At 38.8% G+C, this 16,491-nt stretch overlaps 1 protein-coding gene across 1 annotated transcript; it reads left to right on the top strand.

Annotated features, from left to right (window-relative positions):
- The first annotated feature begins 3,169 nt into the window (after nt 1-3,169).
- On the top strand, nt 3,170-16,166 carry ncaph (non-SMC condensin I complex, subunit H). Its single transcript, XM_080895274.1, has 18 exons — nt 3,170-3,311; nt 4,315-4,537; nt 4,664-4,754; nt 4,904-4,996; nt 5,487-5,604; nt 5,765-5,916; nt 7,261-7,450; nt 7,928-8,010; nt 8,296-8,483; nt 8,629-8,774; nt 9,720-9,826; nt 12,224-12,343; nt 12,720-12,827; nt 13,876-14,019; nt 14,247-14,357; nt 14,530-14,606; nt 14,865-14,940; nt 15,807-16,166. Exons 2-18 carry the CDS (start codon nt 4,320-4,322, stop codon nt 15,864-15,866), a joined length of 2,082 nt encoding a protein of 693 aa, XP_080751400.1. The 5' UTR covers nt 3,170-3,311; nt 4,315-4,319; the 3' UTR covers nt 15,867-16,166.
- The last annotated feature ends 325 nt before the right edge of the window (nt 16,167-16,491 follow it).

Here is a 16,491-nt window from a genome sequence, read left to right as displayed (position 1 = left end):
ACAGCAGCGCAAGTGCACAGAAAAAAAAAGCGTGCTTGTGTTGTTTTGTTTTGCTTTTTCTTTCTATCCACCTGATGCAGAGAACTGACCAACTTTTCCAAGTACCATCATAATTGTAACAGTAACATAACAACTGAATTTAGTGGAGTAAAGCATTACTAAAAAATGTGCATATGCAGTATCAACACAATAAACGTTCCAGCATTAGACAAACTCAAACAGAATTGATTCCAACATCCATGGGTGTTGTTTCTGTTTGGCTACTCACTCCGTTATTACTCACTCCACTCACGCCTTTATTTAGCCCCAAATGATCAAGCTGTTTAAAACAGCAAATACACTAAGGGCCTGCACAAAAGCCCAGTATATGATTAAAAAAAAAAAAAGCTTTTCAACTGGAAATCATGCAAAGCTATTTCAGCAGAGTCCAATAATAACATCAAGCAAAAAACAGCAGAATTGATATGTGTCTGTCTGCGTCCTGGAGAATAAAAATTGTACATGTTTTATTATTTGGGTAGCATCAGCCCTGGTCTTACAAGAATAAAATCTCTTATACTGAGGACACAAGTGTCTGTTCCTCAGTCTAATAGTTGTGAACTTCACAACTATTAGACTTTTCTTAATTTACAGATATGAAAAATAAACCACCACATCTGATGCTGAGTGACCATTTTGACTGAGGAAACGTTCATATTAGGCCTGATTCACTAAACTTTTCATAGAGATTTTCTTAATTTGCACACTAAAAAGGTGTAGGTGCAAAATTAGCATCTGTTTCAGGACACATCCACAGCAACACCATCATCACCAGCATCACCTTCAGGAGGAAAGCACTAAAATTGCTGCTATAGAGAAGCCTGGCCACTGATCCAAAAATGCAAAAGAATTTTATGACTAGAGAAGCTGGAACATTACTGTCCAAGGTGGAAGTCAAAATATGCATTTTATAATGTGTAAACTGTAAAATAAAGTGTAAATATCAATCTGCTTGTATACCTTCATACTGAAGTTGTAAATCCAAGAACAATGAAAGGCCATCAAATTCAAATTTTGGAATAAATTTAGCTAATGCATTAGTTAGTTACTTAATTAGATTAGTTATAACATTGTTTTCTGTTATGACCTTAAATTGAATTCACTTTTAATATGGCAAGCATTTATTTATTTATATCTTTTTACACTTTCCAGCACAGTCAGGCTGTTATTTGTGTGTACACAACTCTCTGAGGCCATTATTTGGTCAGATTCTCCAATTGGGTAGCCATTAGTATGGACTGTTTTAGCACGCACTTATATGTGTGCTAAAACTTGTGCATTTATGCTTAAATGTTTTTGTGACTGAAGCTTCTTTCTCTTGCCTTACAGACACACTCACTCTGGTGCAATCAAAGATGTTCACTGCGTGGGTAGAGGGTACATCTCCAAGGAGTTAAGATAATACTCTGATCAACCCTGTTAAACATCACTGAACAGCATTTTTTCTGACTGTGTCAAGCTTACTCATTGTAACGTGCGGTGGAGATGAAGCCAGGTGCAGGTGGATAGCGAATGAGCAACAGCTTCTGACTTTCCAAAAGTACTCATTTATTTACAATATCAAAAATAAAAGTGCTACCTCTACCACACATTACACGAGAACACACTAGTCCGCGTACACACGGTAGCATCCATTACAGGGAGAGTGCGAAGAAGAACAAAAAGGGGGTGACACACCAGTCATGAGACAGGAGGCGCCGCCAAGTGGTGATACACTGCATTACAATAGCAACTGTTACATCATGGAAACTGTAATGAACTGGCTAATGTTTAACTTTGAATTTTTCCCATAGGTCTTTTGCAGAAGGTCCCTATAGACAAAAACTAAATGGGAAAAATTGAGCAGGGTTAGTGTCACACTAATAAAGGAATATGTCTGTGAAGGTTCTCAGTCATCCAGGTCATCGTAGTCAAAGGAGCTTGCAAAGAAAAGCGTCTGGACTAGTGGGAGTAACTCCCACTAGGTTTATATCTGGGACTCTCCACCATTTGACCTTAGAACTGAAGAAGCTTTTCGGATGAGAGGTGAAACGTCTTCAAGCAACTTAAAGAAGTCCAGACGCTTTTCTTTGCAAGCTCCTTTCACTAATAAAGGAATGTAACTGTCATTTCTCATTTGAATGAGAATATTCATTTAGAGGAAATCATACGGGATTGTGTCACAGTTATTACTTACCTAATTATTACTTCCCTGAAAACTGATATTTAAAATTCTGTAAGTAGTTTAACAAAATTTTGACTTTCTTATATCAGTTCTGAATCCATTCACCATACAGCTTACCAGCAACACAGTCTTGATTGTCACTGCCATCTAGTGAGTAGCCGAATAAAATGAAATGAAATGAAGCAGCTGCTTCATGTCATTAGGAAGATTGCTTTTGCTTTAGTTTTTATTTCAGTTAATAATTATAAGAAAAATAGTTATTAATGAAATGTACTGTGCAACTTGCATGCTGCTTTTCGGTCTTTACTTTAGTAGGTGAATGTCAGTTGATGTTATTAGAGCTGTGGCTGTTAAACAATATCTGTCAAGTGTCTATTAAGTGATAGAAGTAAAAACAAAATGGTTCCGAGCAAGGTGCTCCATCCTGACATGTTGTTTTGCTTTAGTGTGATGTGAATATCAATATATGTTTACTGAGTCACAGCTGCTTAACTTCGAGACCCTAGCCTCACATGTCATGCTTGACCTGTGAGGATTACAGCAAACACTTTTTCAGTGTGTCATCACATACAAAATACACTCATTCAGTACCAATTATTGCTCTTATTAAGGAGCAGACCACTTAAACATTAAAGGATTTACTGACTCACTCGTCAGTGATCATAGTAGTCAAAAGATCATTGCATAAGGAAGACATGGTGGGGGATGCTATATTGAAAATGAAACAAAAAATCCTGATTATCTGTCATAAAAATTGATGAACACTTACTTTTTCGTGATGTAATGTTTTTATTAAACAATATCATAAATTAAACAATTCAACAAAAACTACTTATGTTAATATAAAAGAAGAAAATCATTGAGTTTTATCTCAAGATCACTGTTTTCATACATAGTTAGGGATCATTAAACTACTCTGAATCTGAATCTCACTTTCTCTCGCTGTCGTGGGCGCGGTTAGCGTCATGACGTAGGTTGCTGCTACGTAAACCGTTCGGCGCAAAAATTCAAACGCTGTACAGGAAGAAATTTGCTGCTTGTTCTTTCTGTCATATTACAACTTATAACGGGTCTACATAAGTCTCCGTCGGATTTAAGGCAATTCTCGGTACGTTTCGGGGCTGAAGCAAGTCTTGTGATAAAGTTTTTATTTGTTAGTAAGCCTGCTAACGCTAACTGTAAGAACACGTTCATACCGAAGTTAGGGTTGTTATGCTAAAATGCATGTAATGTTAGCTTAGCGTGAGCATGTAAGTGCGTTTGAGCTGTACATGTGTTTCTTTCGTGATTATTTTACTAAACTAGCTTACCAAATATGTTGTGCTAAGATGGCGTTTGCTTTCTGAAAATTGATTTTAATTGAATGTATATAACCTTTTCACTGGTTTAATACTTTATTGTAGAGTTCCTTTGTTTATATGCGAGTAGCGTTCAAGCTAAGTTAAACTGATGGAAATCCAGAATAAAGTCAATGGGAGTCTACAAAAGGAAGGATTCGCTGGCTGTGCTATGCTAATAAATGATGAACCCTTAAAGTAATCAACGTTGTTTCGGTAGCAAACAGGCAAGATTAATGCGAACTTAACTCTAGCATATCGTGCTTGCATAACCAGAGCCAACAATAAGAGTTTCTTGTATTTTTTTCTCCCAATTTCTTTGTCATCATAAGATCACATTCTCTCTTCTTATTCTCATTAGTGACTTTTAAACTTGGCATAAACTTTGTTTTCCTTTATAAGTTCCAAACAGCTGTAACAACACAAGCACAGCACTTTGTAAAAACAGCTGTTTCAGAGTTATGTTAGCATCAAATATATACCTTAATTCCTCATCCCGTGGGTTGTATTGACAGATTTCACCACCGAGATCCATTGAGTTACTTTTAATATTTTTCCTAAAGATTTTATTTGGGTTGATTAGAGGAGTTTTTTACATGTAAATTTTGGTTTTGGCTCAGTTAACTACAACAAATAGTTAACTGAGCCAAGTTAACTTTCTCTCCTGCTTCAAATTGATATGTGTACGGTACATTCAGAGCACTGAATTCTGCTCTTTAAGCACAATTTTTTTCCAACCCTCTGTTCAGTCCAAACATCTTTTCCTATCTCCAGCAAAGATGAGCGCAGCCTCCACACCCGTCTCCCGGGTACGACCAGGATGGATGTCATCCTGTTTGAAGAATAAGGGTCTGTCCCCTGCAGGCAGCAGCACTCCACTGCTGTCAGCTTTCCCTGGAAACGATGATGAGCAGGAGCGACGTCAGCGTAGGAGGTCAAGAGTCATTGACCTTCAAGCTGCAAGTGATTCCTCCTTAAATGACTCTGCATCTCACAGGTATGCTGTAGATAATGGCAAAACTAAAAGTAATTTGTAAAAACATTTTGTGCCATGGCTTTGACAAATAGTGCCTGGCTGCTATGTATCATGTGAGCTCAAAGACAATCTCATTATCCTAATCAGCACTGTGGGAACTCCTGCTGCCGTGCCCAAGTTGTCAAATGCACAGATCTCAGAGCATTACTCCACCTGCATAAAACTCTCCACTGAAAATGTAAGTATTTGTATGTGCATGCATTTTCCTCTTTTTCCCTTTATAGTAAATGTCCTTTGTCTTTCTCTGTGATTAGTAGATGAGAAAATATGACAAAATACAGGAAAAATAAATTAATAAATTACTTTTTTTTTTATTCTTATCAACAGAAAATCACCACAAAAAATGCATTTGGTCTGCATTTGATTGATTACATGGCTGATATTCTCAAACAAAAGGATTCAGAGCTCACCAACTTCAAGGTATGTGTAACTGATTGTTTCATTCATCATTTTGGTTATCTAAAAGTCTTTGAACTGATTTAAACATTTGAATGAAGCATCATGATAAATAATTTTCTGGTTGTTGGAGAACATAGAAATGTTGTTTGTTTTTTAAGTGTGTTTAAAATATCAGGAAAATATATTTCTTAGACTCAGCACCCACCTGACTTGTTTAAGTTAGGCAGGTGCTAACACCAGTTTGATTTTAATTCAGGGAAGCAGAATTTATACAAAATTAAGGCTGCATTCTGTCCAGTGTGGTCTCTCATCTCACAGGCAATAAGTTCACTCATTCTGAGAAAGTGCAGGATTGTGTATTAACCTAGAGTATCTGCAGGGGTATTGTGGTGTAATTACTTCAACATATGAAGGGTCCTATAAAAGGTGATGTCGTACACTGTGAAATATGTATTTATTATTAAGTTTTGCAAGTAGTATCCTTCAATATTTACATCTTTTCATCCTAAAGGTGGCAGCTGGCACTCTGGATGCCAGTACGAAAATCTACGCTGTGAGAGTGGATGCTGTTCATGCTGATGCCTACAGAGTGCTGGGTGGTCTGGGTGCTGAAACCAAACCTGGAGAGGGTGAGAGTCTCTGTATTGTTGTTGGATTTTTCTTTTAACCGTACTTGTGCTGTGGCTTGAGCTTTCTGGCTTTTTCTAACACAGTTTTAAAGTTGTTGAACCCACCTTCCTGTACTATTGAACATTTTCTGCTTTTTTTGAATTCCTTGTGCATACACAGGCCATGGTGCAACAGAGGAAGATGGAGATGATGCAGGACTTGCAGGAGGTGAAGTCACTGCCAAACAGCCAAAGAAGAAAAGGCCTCCCAAGAAGACAGTAGAGCAAAACCTGAGCAACATCAACAGTGCTGAGTCTGAAAGGAGATGTGAGGTATGTAGAGGTCTTAGCAAAGTAACTAAGATAATGCGCACCTCAGTTCTTCTTTTTTTTTTTTTTTTTTTTTTGTTGTACTTTTTGAAATAACAGAAGTATCGTTCAGGGCTTCTGGACCACTATGCCAATGACTAATCATGGGAAATATTCCTGCTTATTGCTTATGTCATGCAGCAATAAGCAATAATAGAATATAGCTATCGATGTATAGATCCAGGAATACAGCATTTGGGTTAAATGAGAATGAATTGAAAACAACCTTTGCAAGATCTAGGCTCATTAATGCACATAAATGAACAACACTAAAAACATTCAGAGGTTGTTTGTTTTGTTTTCATTTCACTGTTTGGATTTTGGGTCAAATCATTCTGTTTTGTAGCCAACAGACTCAGCTATGTTGTTATCTTATACCACTAGAATAGAAGATGCAACTCCCTCGAAATGCAGTACACACCCTCACTCCATTAAAATAGGTGAAATGCTTTAAACTGATATATATAATATAGAAACAACAAAGACCCAGAGAGAGGTAGATCTCTATTTTTATGCCAAATGTAATTACCATCGATACGCAAACAGTGCTGTAATCTAAGTAAGCAGTACTTGATTCTAACCAAGGAAACTATACTTTGCTAGTTTCTTCACTTAAGGTAATGTAGCTGTTTTAACAGCTGATATATGTGATGGGTTTTGAACATGAGCTGAAAGTATATTCATTAGGCTTGGGCTATTTATGAGCTTAGATTTTTGTTAATTATTTAATTAATTAAATCCTTATTGATATGAACATGCTTCAGCTGTGATTATATTACTTGAGGAAAAGGTTAGTGTAGAGGAGAATCAGTAAAAAAAAAACCAGCCTTCTGTTTTATTTCCTGTACAGAAACTCAATGTTCAACATGATAAGCTGGAAAATACAAATTTATGAATACTGCTTACTATTTTTGGTGTTGTTATATATTTAGCAGTCAAATTAAGAACGATCTTACTGTTTAGAACTGGAAAAAAAGGGTGGCACAGTCCCCGTACCAAATTTTTATATGCATTTATGTGCAGAGGTCTCTTTACTAAATGTTAAACAACTTCAGCATCACTGCTAGAGTTAATGTTGGATTACTATCATGGATTACGGCTTAAATCCACTGATGATTGATACGTTTGTTTGATTTAGATCAATAGTTAAATTAGATGTTGTCTTAGAAGACACCTCGAGGGATTTTTCTTTTCTTTTTTTTCATTACTATCACAGCATCACTTTGCCATAGTAATAAGCTTAAATGCCTCTTAGTTGATATCAAGCTAGGTTGTGTTTATGATAAACTTTCTGTCTTCCCCACAAAGGTGGACCCCATGTTTCAGCGGATGGCCTCATCCTTTGATGAGAGCAGCACAGCTGGGGTCTTCCTGTCAGTTCTTTTCAGTGAGAGCAGTCGCTGCGAGCTGCTCTTTCCATCCCACATGACCCTCCTGCAGTCCAGACCCGCCTACTCTCCTCCATCTCCACAGGGGGTCCCAGCATCCCCATTCATGGGTAAAAGTCTTTCAATAAGCCCAATAAATTCATTTACACTTGGACGTTAAATATTGTGCCGCTAGTTGGATGTTCATAAGAACCTTAATAATAATGGATTGGATTTATATAGCGCTTTTCAAGGCACCCAAAGCGCTTTACAATACCACTATTCATTTACTCTCACATTCATACACTGGTGGAGGCAAGCTACAGTTGTAGCCACAGCTGCCCTGGGGCAGACTGACAGAAGCGAGGCTGCCATATCGCGCCATCGGCCCCTCTGGCCAACACCAGTAGGCAAGTAGGGTAAAGTGTCTTGCCCAGGGACACAACGACCAGGACAGAGAGCCCAGGGATCGAACCGGCGACCTTCCGGTTACAGATGCGATTCCCAACCCCCTGAGCCACGGTCGCCCCCCTTAGCACTGTATCACTGTCATCCTTCGGGTTCTCCCAGAAATGAAAACTTGTCTTTCTGTAACATGTCACTCGCAGCTGGACTGCAGCGTTCCCAGGAGAAAAGCTCCGTCTGCCCCTCACTGCAGGACTTCTCGTTCACTAGCTGGAATCCGGAGCAGGTAAGAGAAAACGGATCTAGTGCTTATTTCTGTCAGTTGTTTCTGAATACTAGTTGTAATATGATTAGGTTATGGAATTTCCATCCTACAAATCTGATTTAATCCTTTGTAAACTGATCTCCTTTGTTTTGTTCAGTTCTTCACTCTCTTTTAGTAGATACATAAAGGAAACCCTATTTTACTACAGCTCTAGTGTGAGCAACTATTTTTGCTTGCAAAGTAAAAGTCCTTAGAAATGTAAAGTCCTGCAGGTTTGAATTTAATATTCTATGCATGTTCTTTCAGACCATGAATCAGCTCTTAGAGAAGATGAAGCAGGGCGATCATGTGTTTGACGTGAACAATGAGCCTGAGCCAGAGCCAGAGGAAGATGACTGCCCTGACTTTGATGGTGACTATGAGGAGGGAGTGGGTGACTGTGAGGATGGATCAAAGGAACACAAGGAGGGTTGTGAGCCCTCTGGCAAAAGAAGGTAAGATTGAGGATTGGACAGCAGCGCAGGGAAGTCTTTTGTTTGTTTTTTTCCCTTCCTCTTGTCTGTCTCCTAAACCTTTTCTATAAATGGATGGTAAATTTGCTTTCGTTTTTAGTTTGAATGGTTTTATGATGCCATACAGGGATGTGATTCCCATTGGAGAGGGAGACATCGCCACCATGTGCTTGCAGCTGTCCTCTCAGCCCAGGGAGTATTCATACTTCAGCCCCAGGACCATGGCCACGTGGGCTGGACCTGGCTACTGGCAGTTCAAACCGAAACACAAGTGTGAGTGAAATTAAGGTTTTAGCAAAGACCCATTTTAGTTGCAGTAAAAGCGTTGCATTATTGCACCTTATAACAAAATACCAAACTCCAAATTTTCTTTGAAAGTAAATAAAGTAATTTCTGTAAGCTTTCATATTTAAGAAACCATCCACTTTACAAAGCCGATGAGAAGCCAGAGACGTTAAAAAGGTTTTGAAATTGTGCTGCTTTTTAAAATATTCCACTTCCCAGCAGTCGGTGGTTACAAAGAGCTTCTGTTTTCATCACACAAAGAAACTCCTCAGCACAACTCCTTAGCTTAACCACCCTACTTGCATGTACTACAACAGGTCCTGAGTAATACGCGTCAGTAAGAAACCGACTAGAATAACTGCTGAGGATCAAACCACTCTAGATCTGATATGTCGTTAGTGACTTGTAACACAGTGCCTTCTGAAGCAGAACACGGTCTAAATATTATGTCCTGCTGTGCTGCAGTTGTTAAACATCACAGCGCCATCCTTCAGGTCAGATTTGGCTTCAGATATAGAGATATTTGTGAGATGTGAGCAGACATTAGAGAAGTAGTTACGCTAAACAAGACATGTTACATATTAAAGTTTGTGTAGATGTTGACAGACAACACATCACATTAAAAATTTTCTTATTTATGTTGGTAAGATTAAATGTAGGCTTATGCTACTGCATTTGTTTTTGAAGTAACATGTCATAAGTAATGCCTGAAATCTATCATAAATGCATTCGGATGCATTATGCTGTCATACTGAAATGATGTTTACAAATTAGGATTATTTTCTGTTTTGAGTGATGTGGTAAATTGGGCCTTTTCTCTAACAACTGAGATGGTTTTCTAATGGTTGTCCTTTCTCACTAAATGTGTGCAGTGTAAAAGTAACCTGCCATCTGTAATCTCTGACCATTGTTATGTACTTTTATGTCATACAGTGGATCATTTACCTGAAAAGGAGACACGTAAAAGGAAGCCCAAAAAGACCTTTGAAATAGACTTCAATGACGATGTCAACTTTGATACCTACTTCCGAACAACAAGGGTAAAAAAAAAAAAAAAAAAGAAAACATCTCTGCTGCTTCTGTCTTTTTTCTTTGTACAGGGAGTGCAGAATTATTAGGCAAGTTGTATTTTTGAGGAATAATTTTATTATTGAACAACAACCATGTTCTCAATGAACCCAAAAAACTCATTAATATCAAAGCTGAATGTTTTTGGAAGTAGTTTTTAGTTTGTTTTTAGTTTTAGCTATTTTAGGGGGATATCTGTGTGTGCAGGTGACTATTACTGTGCATAATTATTAGGCAACTTAACAAAAAACAAATATATACCCATTTCAATTATTTATTTTTACCAGTGAAACCAATATAACATCTCCACATTCACAAATATACATTTCTGACATTCAAAAACAAAACAAAAACAAATCAGCGACCAATATAGCCACCTTTCTTTGCAAGGACACTCAAAAGCCTGCCATCCATGGATTCTGTCAGTGTTTTGATCTGTTCACCATCAACATTGCGTGCAGCAGCAACCACAGCCTCCCAGACACTGTTCAGAGAGGTGTACTGTTTTCCCTCCTTGTAAATCTCACATTTGATGATGGACCACAGGTTCTCAATGGGGTTCAGATCAGGTGAACAAGGAGGCCATGTCATTAGTTTTTCTTCTTTTATACCCTTTCTTGCCAGCCACGCTGTGGAGTACTTGGACGCGTGTGATGGAGCATTGTCCTGCATGGAAATCATGTTTTTCTTGAAGGATGCAGACTTCTTCCTGTACCACTGCTTGAAGAAGGTGTCTTCCAGAAACTGGCAGTAGGACTGGGAGTTGAGCTTGACTCCATCCTCAACCCGAAAAGGCCCCACAAGCTCATCTTTGATGATACCAGCCCAAACCAGTACTCCACCTCCACCTTGCTGGCGTCTGAGTCGGACTGGAGCTCTCTGCCCTTTACCAATCCAGCCACGGGCCCATCCATCTGGCCCATCAAGACTCACTCTCATTTCATCAGTCCATAAAACCTTAGAAAAATCAGTCTTGAGATATTTCTTGGCCCAGTCTTGACGTTTCAGCTTGTGTGTCTTGTTCAGTGGTGGTCGTCTTTCAGCCTTTCTTACCTTGGCCATGTCTCTGAGTATTGCACACCTTGTGCTTTTGGGCACTCAAGTGATGTTGCAGCTCTGAAATATGGCCAAACTGGTGGCAAGTGGCATCTTGGCAGCTGCACGCTTGACTTTTCTCAGTTCATGGGCAGTTATTTTGCGCCTTGGTTTTTCCACACGCTTCTTGCGACCCTGTTGACTATTTTGAATGAAACGCTTGATTGTTCGATGATCACGCTTCAGAAGCTTTGCAATTTTGAGACTGCTGCATCCCTCTGCAAGATATCTCACTATTTTTGACTTTTCTGAGCCCGTCAAGTCCTTCTTTTGACCCATTTTGCCAAAGGAAAGGAAGTTGCCTAATAATTATGCACACCTGATATAGGGTGTTGATGTCATTAGACCACACCCCTTCTCATTACAGAGATGCACATCACCTAATATGCTTAATTGGTAGTAGGCTTTCGAGCCTATACAGCTTGGAGTAAGACAACATGCATGAAGAGGATGATGTGGACAAAATACTCATTTGCCTAATAATTCTGCACTCCCTGTATTTATGAAGCTGTCAAATACATTCACCTGTTCAACTACAGTGACTACTTTTTGAGCCATAGATGACCAGCTCTTCAATCATTTCAGTGTTTCACGTCATTGTGAACAAAGCCAGCCTGCTGCCATGGTTATTATAATAACATCAATCTCATGTACAAATATTAGTAATGGTGACAGGAGGTAAAGCTTAGCATGTTCTGTAGCAGAGTCCAGTGACAGAGTCAGATGTGATCTTTCTCAGCGTGCTACATCTGCTTAAAAACAGGCACTGTGGCTATAACGTAGTACTTTTTGGAGTAGTGGCCATGGCAACACAGTATTCAGTACTTTGAGAATTATTTCTGATGCAGCCTCCATCCCAATTACCATGTGTGGAAGTCTTTTATGTATCTGCTCTGGACATCTGGTTTTAGATGTTGGTTGACCAGCATGTAAATGCTTTAAAAAAATGTATAGCCGCTTACAGTTTAAAAATTTGAAGCAAAAGAGAAACTTTTTGAGCATGAAATAATCAGTTTGTTCAGAATGAAGACAGAATCGGTGCTAATAAGGGTGTTATCCTTGTGAACTGAACCTAAACTCGTTTGTTTGTCAAGTATGCATCAGGAAACTTGCTGATCTGAGTCTTTTCTTGTGTGCTTCTGCATTGAAACATAACTCTTGTGATTTAACTATAATGATTAAATTCAGTTGAATCTCTAAAAGGTTTTGAAGTTTTGGATTACAGATTTTTGGGAAACTCACCAACCAAACTTTATCTTCCTTTCCTTTCACAGGCTGCCACCACTAACACCAAGTCTGCACTTAGTGCCAGAAGTAAAAAAACAACTCTACCAGCAGATTTCCAGTTTCCTCCAGAGACGCTCTCCCAGCTCAGCCTCAAACCCTCCAGCACAGTAAGACTTATTTCTTTTTACCATTTCAGGCCATACTTTATGTTAGCATTTCATAATTTAATTAAAATTATTAACTTTTTTAGATACTTCTAACTGTGCAGACATGATTTAATATTTACATCTATTTTCTTTTTAGTGTTTTTTTTAATATGGCTTGCAGTATCACATGGACTTCCTATTTACCTCTGTGAAAATGCGATATCTCAAAAATGATCTCGGATGTGTTTGAATCTCATATCAACTGTTTGTTTTGTTTTTGTTTTCATAAAATTGGGCAGTTTTACAGTCAGTATGTAATTTACTCAATATTTCCATAATTGAGTGCAAGTTGTTTGGGACGTATTAATATTGATCAATCTGGTCTTGTTTACTCTAGTTAAGTCCAGAAGGACAGAAGAGGCTGTCTGCAGAGCTCGGAGAAGGCATTGGAGATTATGACTACAACAACGCCAATGACACAGCCAACTTCTGTCCAGGTCTACAGGTCTGAAAAACTCTTTTTAGCATCACTTTTGATTTGATTCTAAGAAAGATCATTTCAGGTGTTCATTTATCACAAGGGATTACTTCTGCAGGTAGCTCCGCACATTTCATTGGACAGGATTTTAAACCGCATGCCCGGACACATTTCACTATCAATTCTGAATTGATTATATTGTAAAATCTTACTGTTTCTGGTTTATCCAGAAGTGGTTTGGGTTATGAAACACAAATTTTAATCTTAGGGTTGTATTTTGATGTTGCAATAACTACAACAATCACTAGTATATAGATTGTTAGTATTAGTAAAGAAACGACTCGTCTTTGCCGCAACATTTGACATACTACACATGTGGCCTGTGTCTAACCATGTACATTAAATGTGATTATGCAGAACAACAATGTCTATCTCGGGCCCTGTGGCGGCAAACTGGCACCTACTCCCCCTATGTAATACATCAATTTGTTGGAAGACCAATAAATGTATATTTTTTAGTAGAATAACCCCACTTTTTCACCATGTAACCACATCAGTGATTTCTATCCACTGTTTTGCTGTTCCTGTCGTATTGAGTGCAGTCATTTATTCTTGTCTACTGCTAGTATCTCCTCCTGCACAGCCTGGTTGTACTTGGTGTGTTTTTTATTGCATATTTTGCAGGTACTGTGCTGTGCTGGAGTTTGATGTAGTTCCTTATTTAGGTAATAAATCGTGATCAGAGGCTGACACAGGGCTGTCAGTCTCACAAATCCTTGGGCTTGTCTCACTGACTGTGCTAGGAAACAAAAAGACATGGCAGTGCTATAGCAATTATATCTCTATATGATATTTTTATATCAGAGCGACTGTTTAAAACCTTTTCTTTTATGTATCACACACCTGTGACTGACACTACATGGAAACTACACCCTTTCTGCATCAAATCTTGTGGAAGAAGCTAAAAGCAACATCTAACCTGCTGAGGAATGAAAGAATTAACAAATCCCCGTCACGGCAAATCAACAACTGATTAGAAACCACATGTCAAATCTTTATTCATCTTCTGTTTCAGGGAGGTGACAGTGATGATGATGTTGAAGGGTTTGCTGGTTCAGATGACACACAGCCTTCGAGTGACAGCATGCCTCTGCCCTCACAAGATCTTGAGGGCGTGTCCACCTATGGGGAGGAGGATCTGGTACCTGAGCCACACAGGGTGAGCAATGCAACTAGTTTAGTCGTGCTTTAAGTAGCTCTTCCCTTTAGTAACATCTCTGCTCAAAAGCTTCTGCAGTAATATTTTTTATCATACCCCACTGAAAAATAGAAGATGGAACTGAAACAACTGTATGACTTAGGACAAATAGTCATTAATAATGGATATATTATAAGCAGAATTTTTGTTTGTGAACTTCTATAGTTCTACTTTGATTGTTTTTGTAGGTCAACAAGATTGAAATCAACTACGCCAAGACAGCAAAGAAAATGGACATGAAGAGACTCAAGAACAGCATGTGGACTCTTCTGATTGACAGCCCAGAAAAACCCACAGAGGTAAATTACACACCGCGTATTAGCTTCTTTTTTCTGTGGTGCATACAGTGACAAATTTCAGGTTGGTCATGCATCACATGCGGTGGGCACAGTTGCCTTCCAGGCGGCCCTTTTTCACTGCGTTTCTGTTTGACTCTGTGTTTTATTACTTGTTCCTTGGTGTTCCCTGTAGGGGGTGGAGACTGTGGAGAAACCTGAAGTGTGTGGAGAGAAAGTGTTCAGTCAGACCACAAAGACGCTGCTTCAAAGGTATAAGCAGATCTCTTGTCATGTCTGCCATGGCACAGCACTAATGAGGAGTATCAGACCTCACCAAAAGAATATTGGATATAAAATTATGGTTTGAGATACAGAAGTTTCTCTGACAAGCTAGTGTGAAGCTATACACGATCAAATCACGGTGTCACTGAAATACTAATTCCATCAGAATCATGAAAATCATCATTGATGAAATATAAAATTCTCTCTCTCACTCCCTCTCTCTGTCTCTCTCTCACACATATTCAGATTACCAAACACAATGGCTCAGAACCTGTCAGTGGCACTGGCGTTTGTCGCTTTACTTCATCTTGCCAATGAAAAGGTGAGTGTTGTTTGCTGTATGTTTTGTTTATTTGATTTCATTTGTTATTATTATGATGTATGTACTCTCCTCATGTTGGTGTAAAATGAGCTGCAGCATCAAGGGATGAAAAATTAAACCAATGTCAAACTGCACTTCCCATAGCAGCCAGATTGGCTTTAAATGCAAAGGTGGTTAAAGCTAATATGATGTCACCCATTTATTTTGCACTCTGCACCTTGTTGGTTTATTTTGGAGCCAGAAATTATGTCACATGGGTCAAAGCACTGAGTGCTATCACAGCTAATGTTTGTAGTTTGTATATATATATATAGATATAGCTTTAGCACCAGGAAACTTCACTAAGGAAGGAATTTGGGTGTGTAACTGGGCAATTTATTTTTCAGTTCATTCATTCATTCTTTATTCCCTGAAATAGGATGTCCAAACATTCTCAGTCCTGATTGGCTGGCAGATGTTCCTTAAAGTTACATATCTGGTTCAGCAAGTCCACGGAGTACATTAAAATGTAGGGCAGCCGTGGCTCAGGGGGTTGGGAAGTGCATCTGTAACCGGAAGGTCAACGGTTCAATCCCTGGGCTCTCTGTCCTGCTTGTTGTGTCCTTGGGCAAGACACTTCACCTACCGCCTGCTGGTGTTGACCAGAGGGGCCGATGGCACGATATGGCAGCCTCGCTTCTCAGTCTGCCCCAGGGCAGCTGTGGCCACTAGTGTGTGAATGCGAGAGTGAATGAATAGTGGCACTGTAAAGTGCTTTGGGTGCCTTGAAAAGTGCTATATAAATCCAATCCATTATTATTATTATTACTGCTGTGTCACGCTTAAAAAGTCGTCAGTCCTAATGTTTGTTTTTGTCTTTTTTACAGAATTTGGAGCTGGTGAAGGTTGATGACATGTCAGATATCATCATCAAACAAGGCCACTGAGGGAATTATGAATCATATGAGGCTTACTGCTACTCTTTTCTTCAATTCTCTTCTTTTTCAACTCTTTACTTTGTATTTTTTTTTTCTTTTTAAACGCTGTCCTGTTTCTATCTCCTGTCTCTACCTGCTTTTATTCTTTATAATTATAGTATGTTTGTTTCTCCTTTTAGTTTGTGCAATTGATGCATATCCTGTGTGTAGCTAATTACTCAACAGCACACAAAAAATGTACATTGTGAACAGAAATAAAAGCTTTTTTTTCTCAAATCTGATGGAGAAATTAAATCCAAAACATGTTACCCCACATTTTCTTGTTCTGTGGCAGTATTTCAGCACACTTAAACAATGGTTTTCAAACAGTTTTCCCAAATTGTCGTAATGCCTTTGATTATTTTTAGCTACTTCTGATTCAAAGCAGCTTGCAGCAGTCATGACATAAGGGCATGCAATGACCAGTATTCAATCTTCGTCACCAGTTTCACCAGACAAAGAAACCGGTTTGTCAGGAGTCAAGCTGCTGGCTGGGTGAAATTTGTGACACCAGGAGAGGGAGGAGTAACTGAGCTGAGGCCACTGCTGCTAATATAAGTGCTGCTCTCCAGTGTCACTGTTGTCCCCTTGAAAT

Source organism: Rhamphochromis sp. 'chilingali' (assembly GCF_963969265.1).
Source record: "Rhamphochromis sp. 'chilingali' genome assembly, chromosome: 10".
In the NCBI taxonomy this organism is placed as follows: Eukaryota; Metazoa; Chordata; class Actinopteri; order Cichliformes; family Cichlidae; genus Rhamphochromis; species Rhamphochromis sp. 'chilingali'.
Note: the sequence above shows the minus strand (reverse complement) of the source record. Positions and strands in the feature narration are given on the sequence as shown.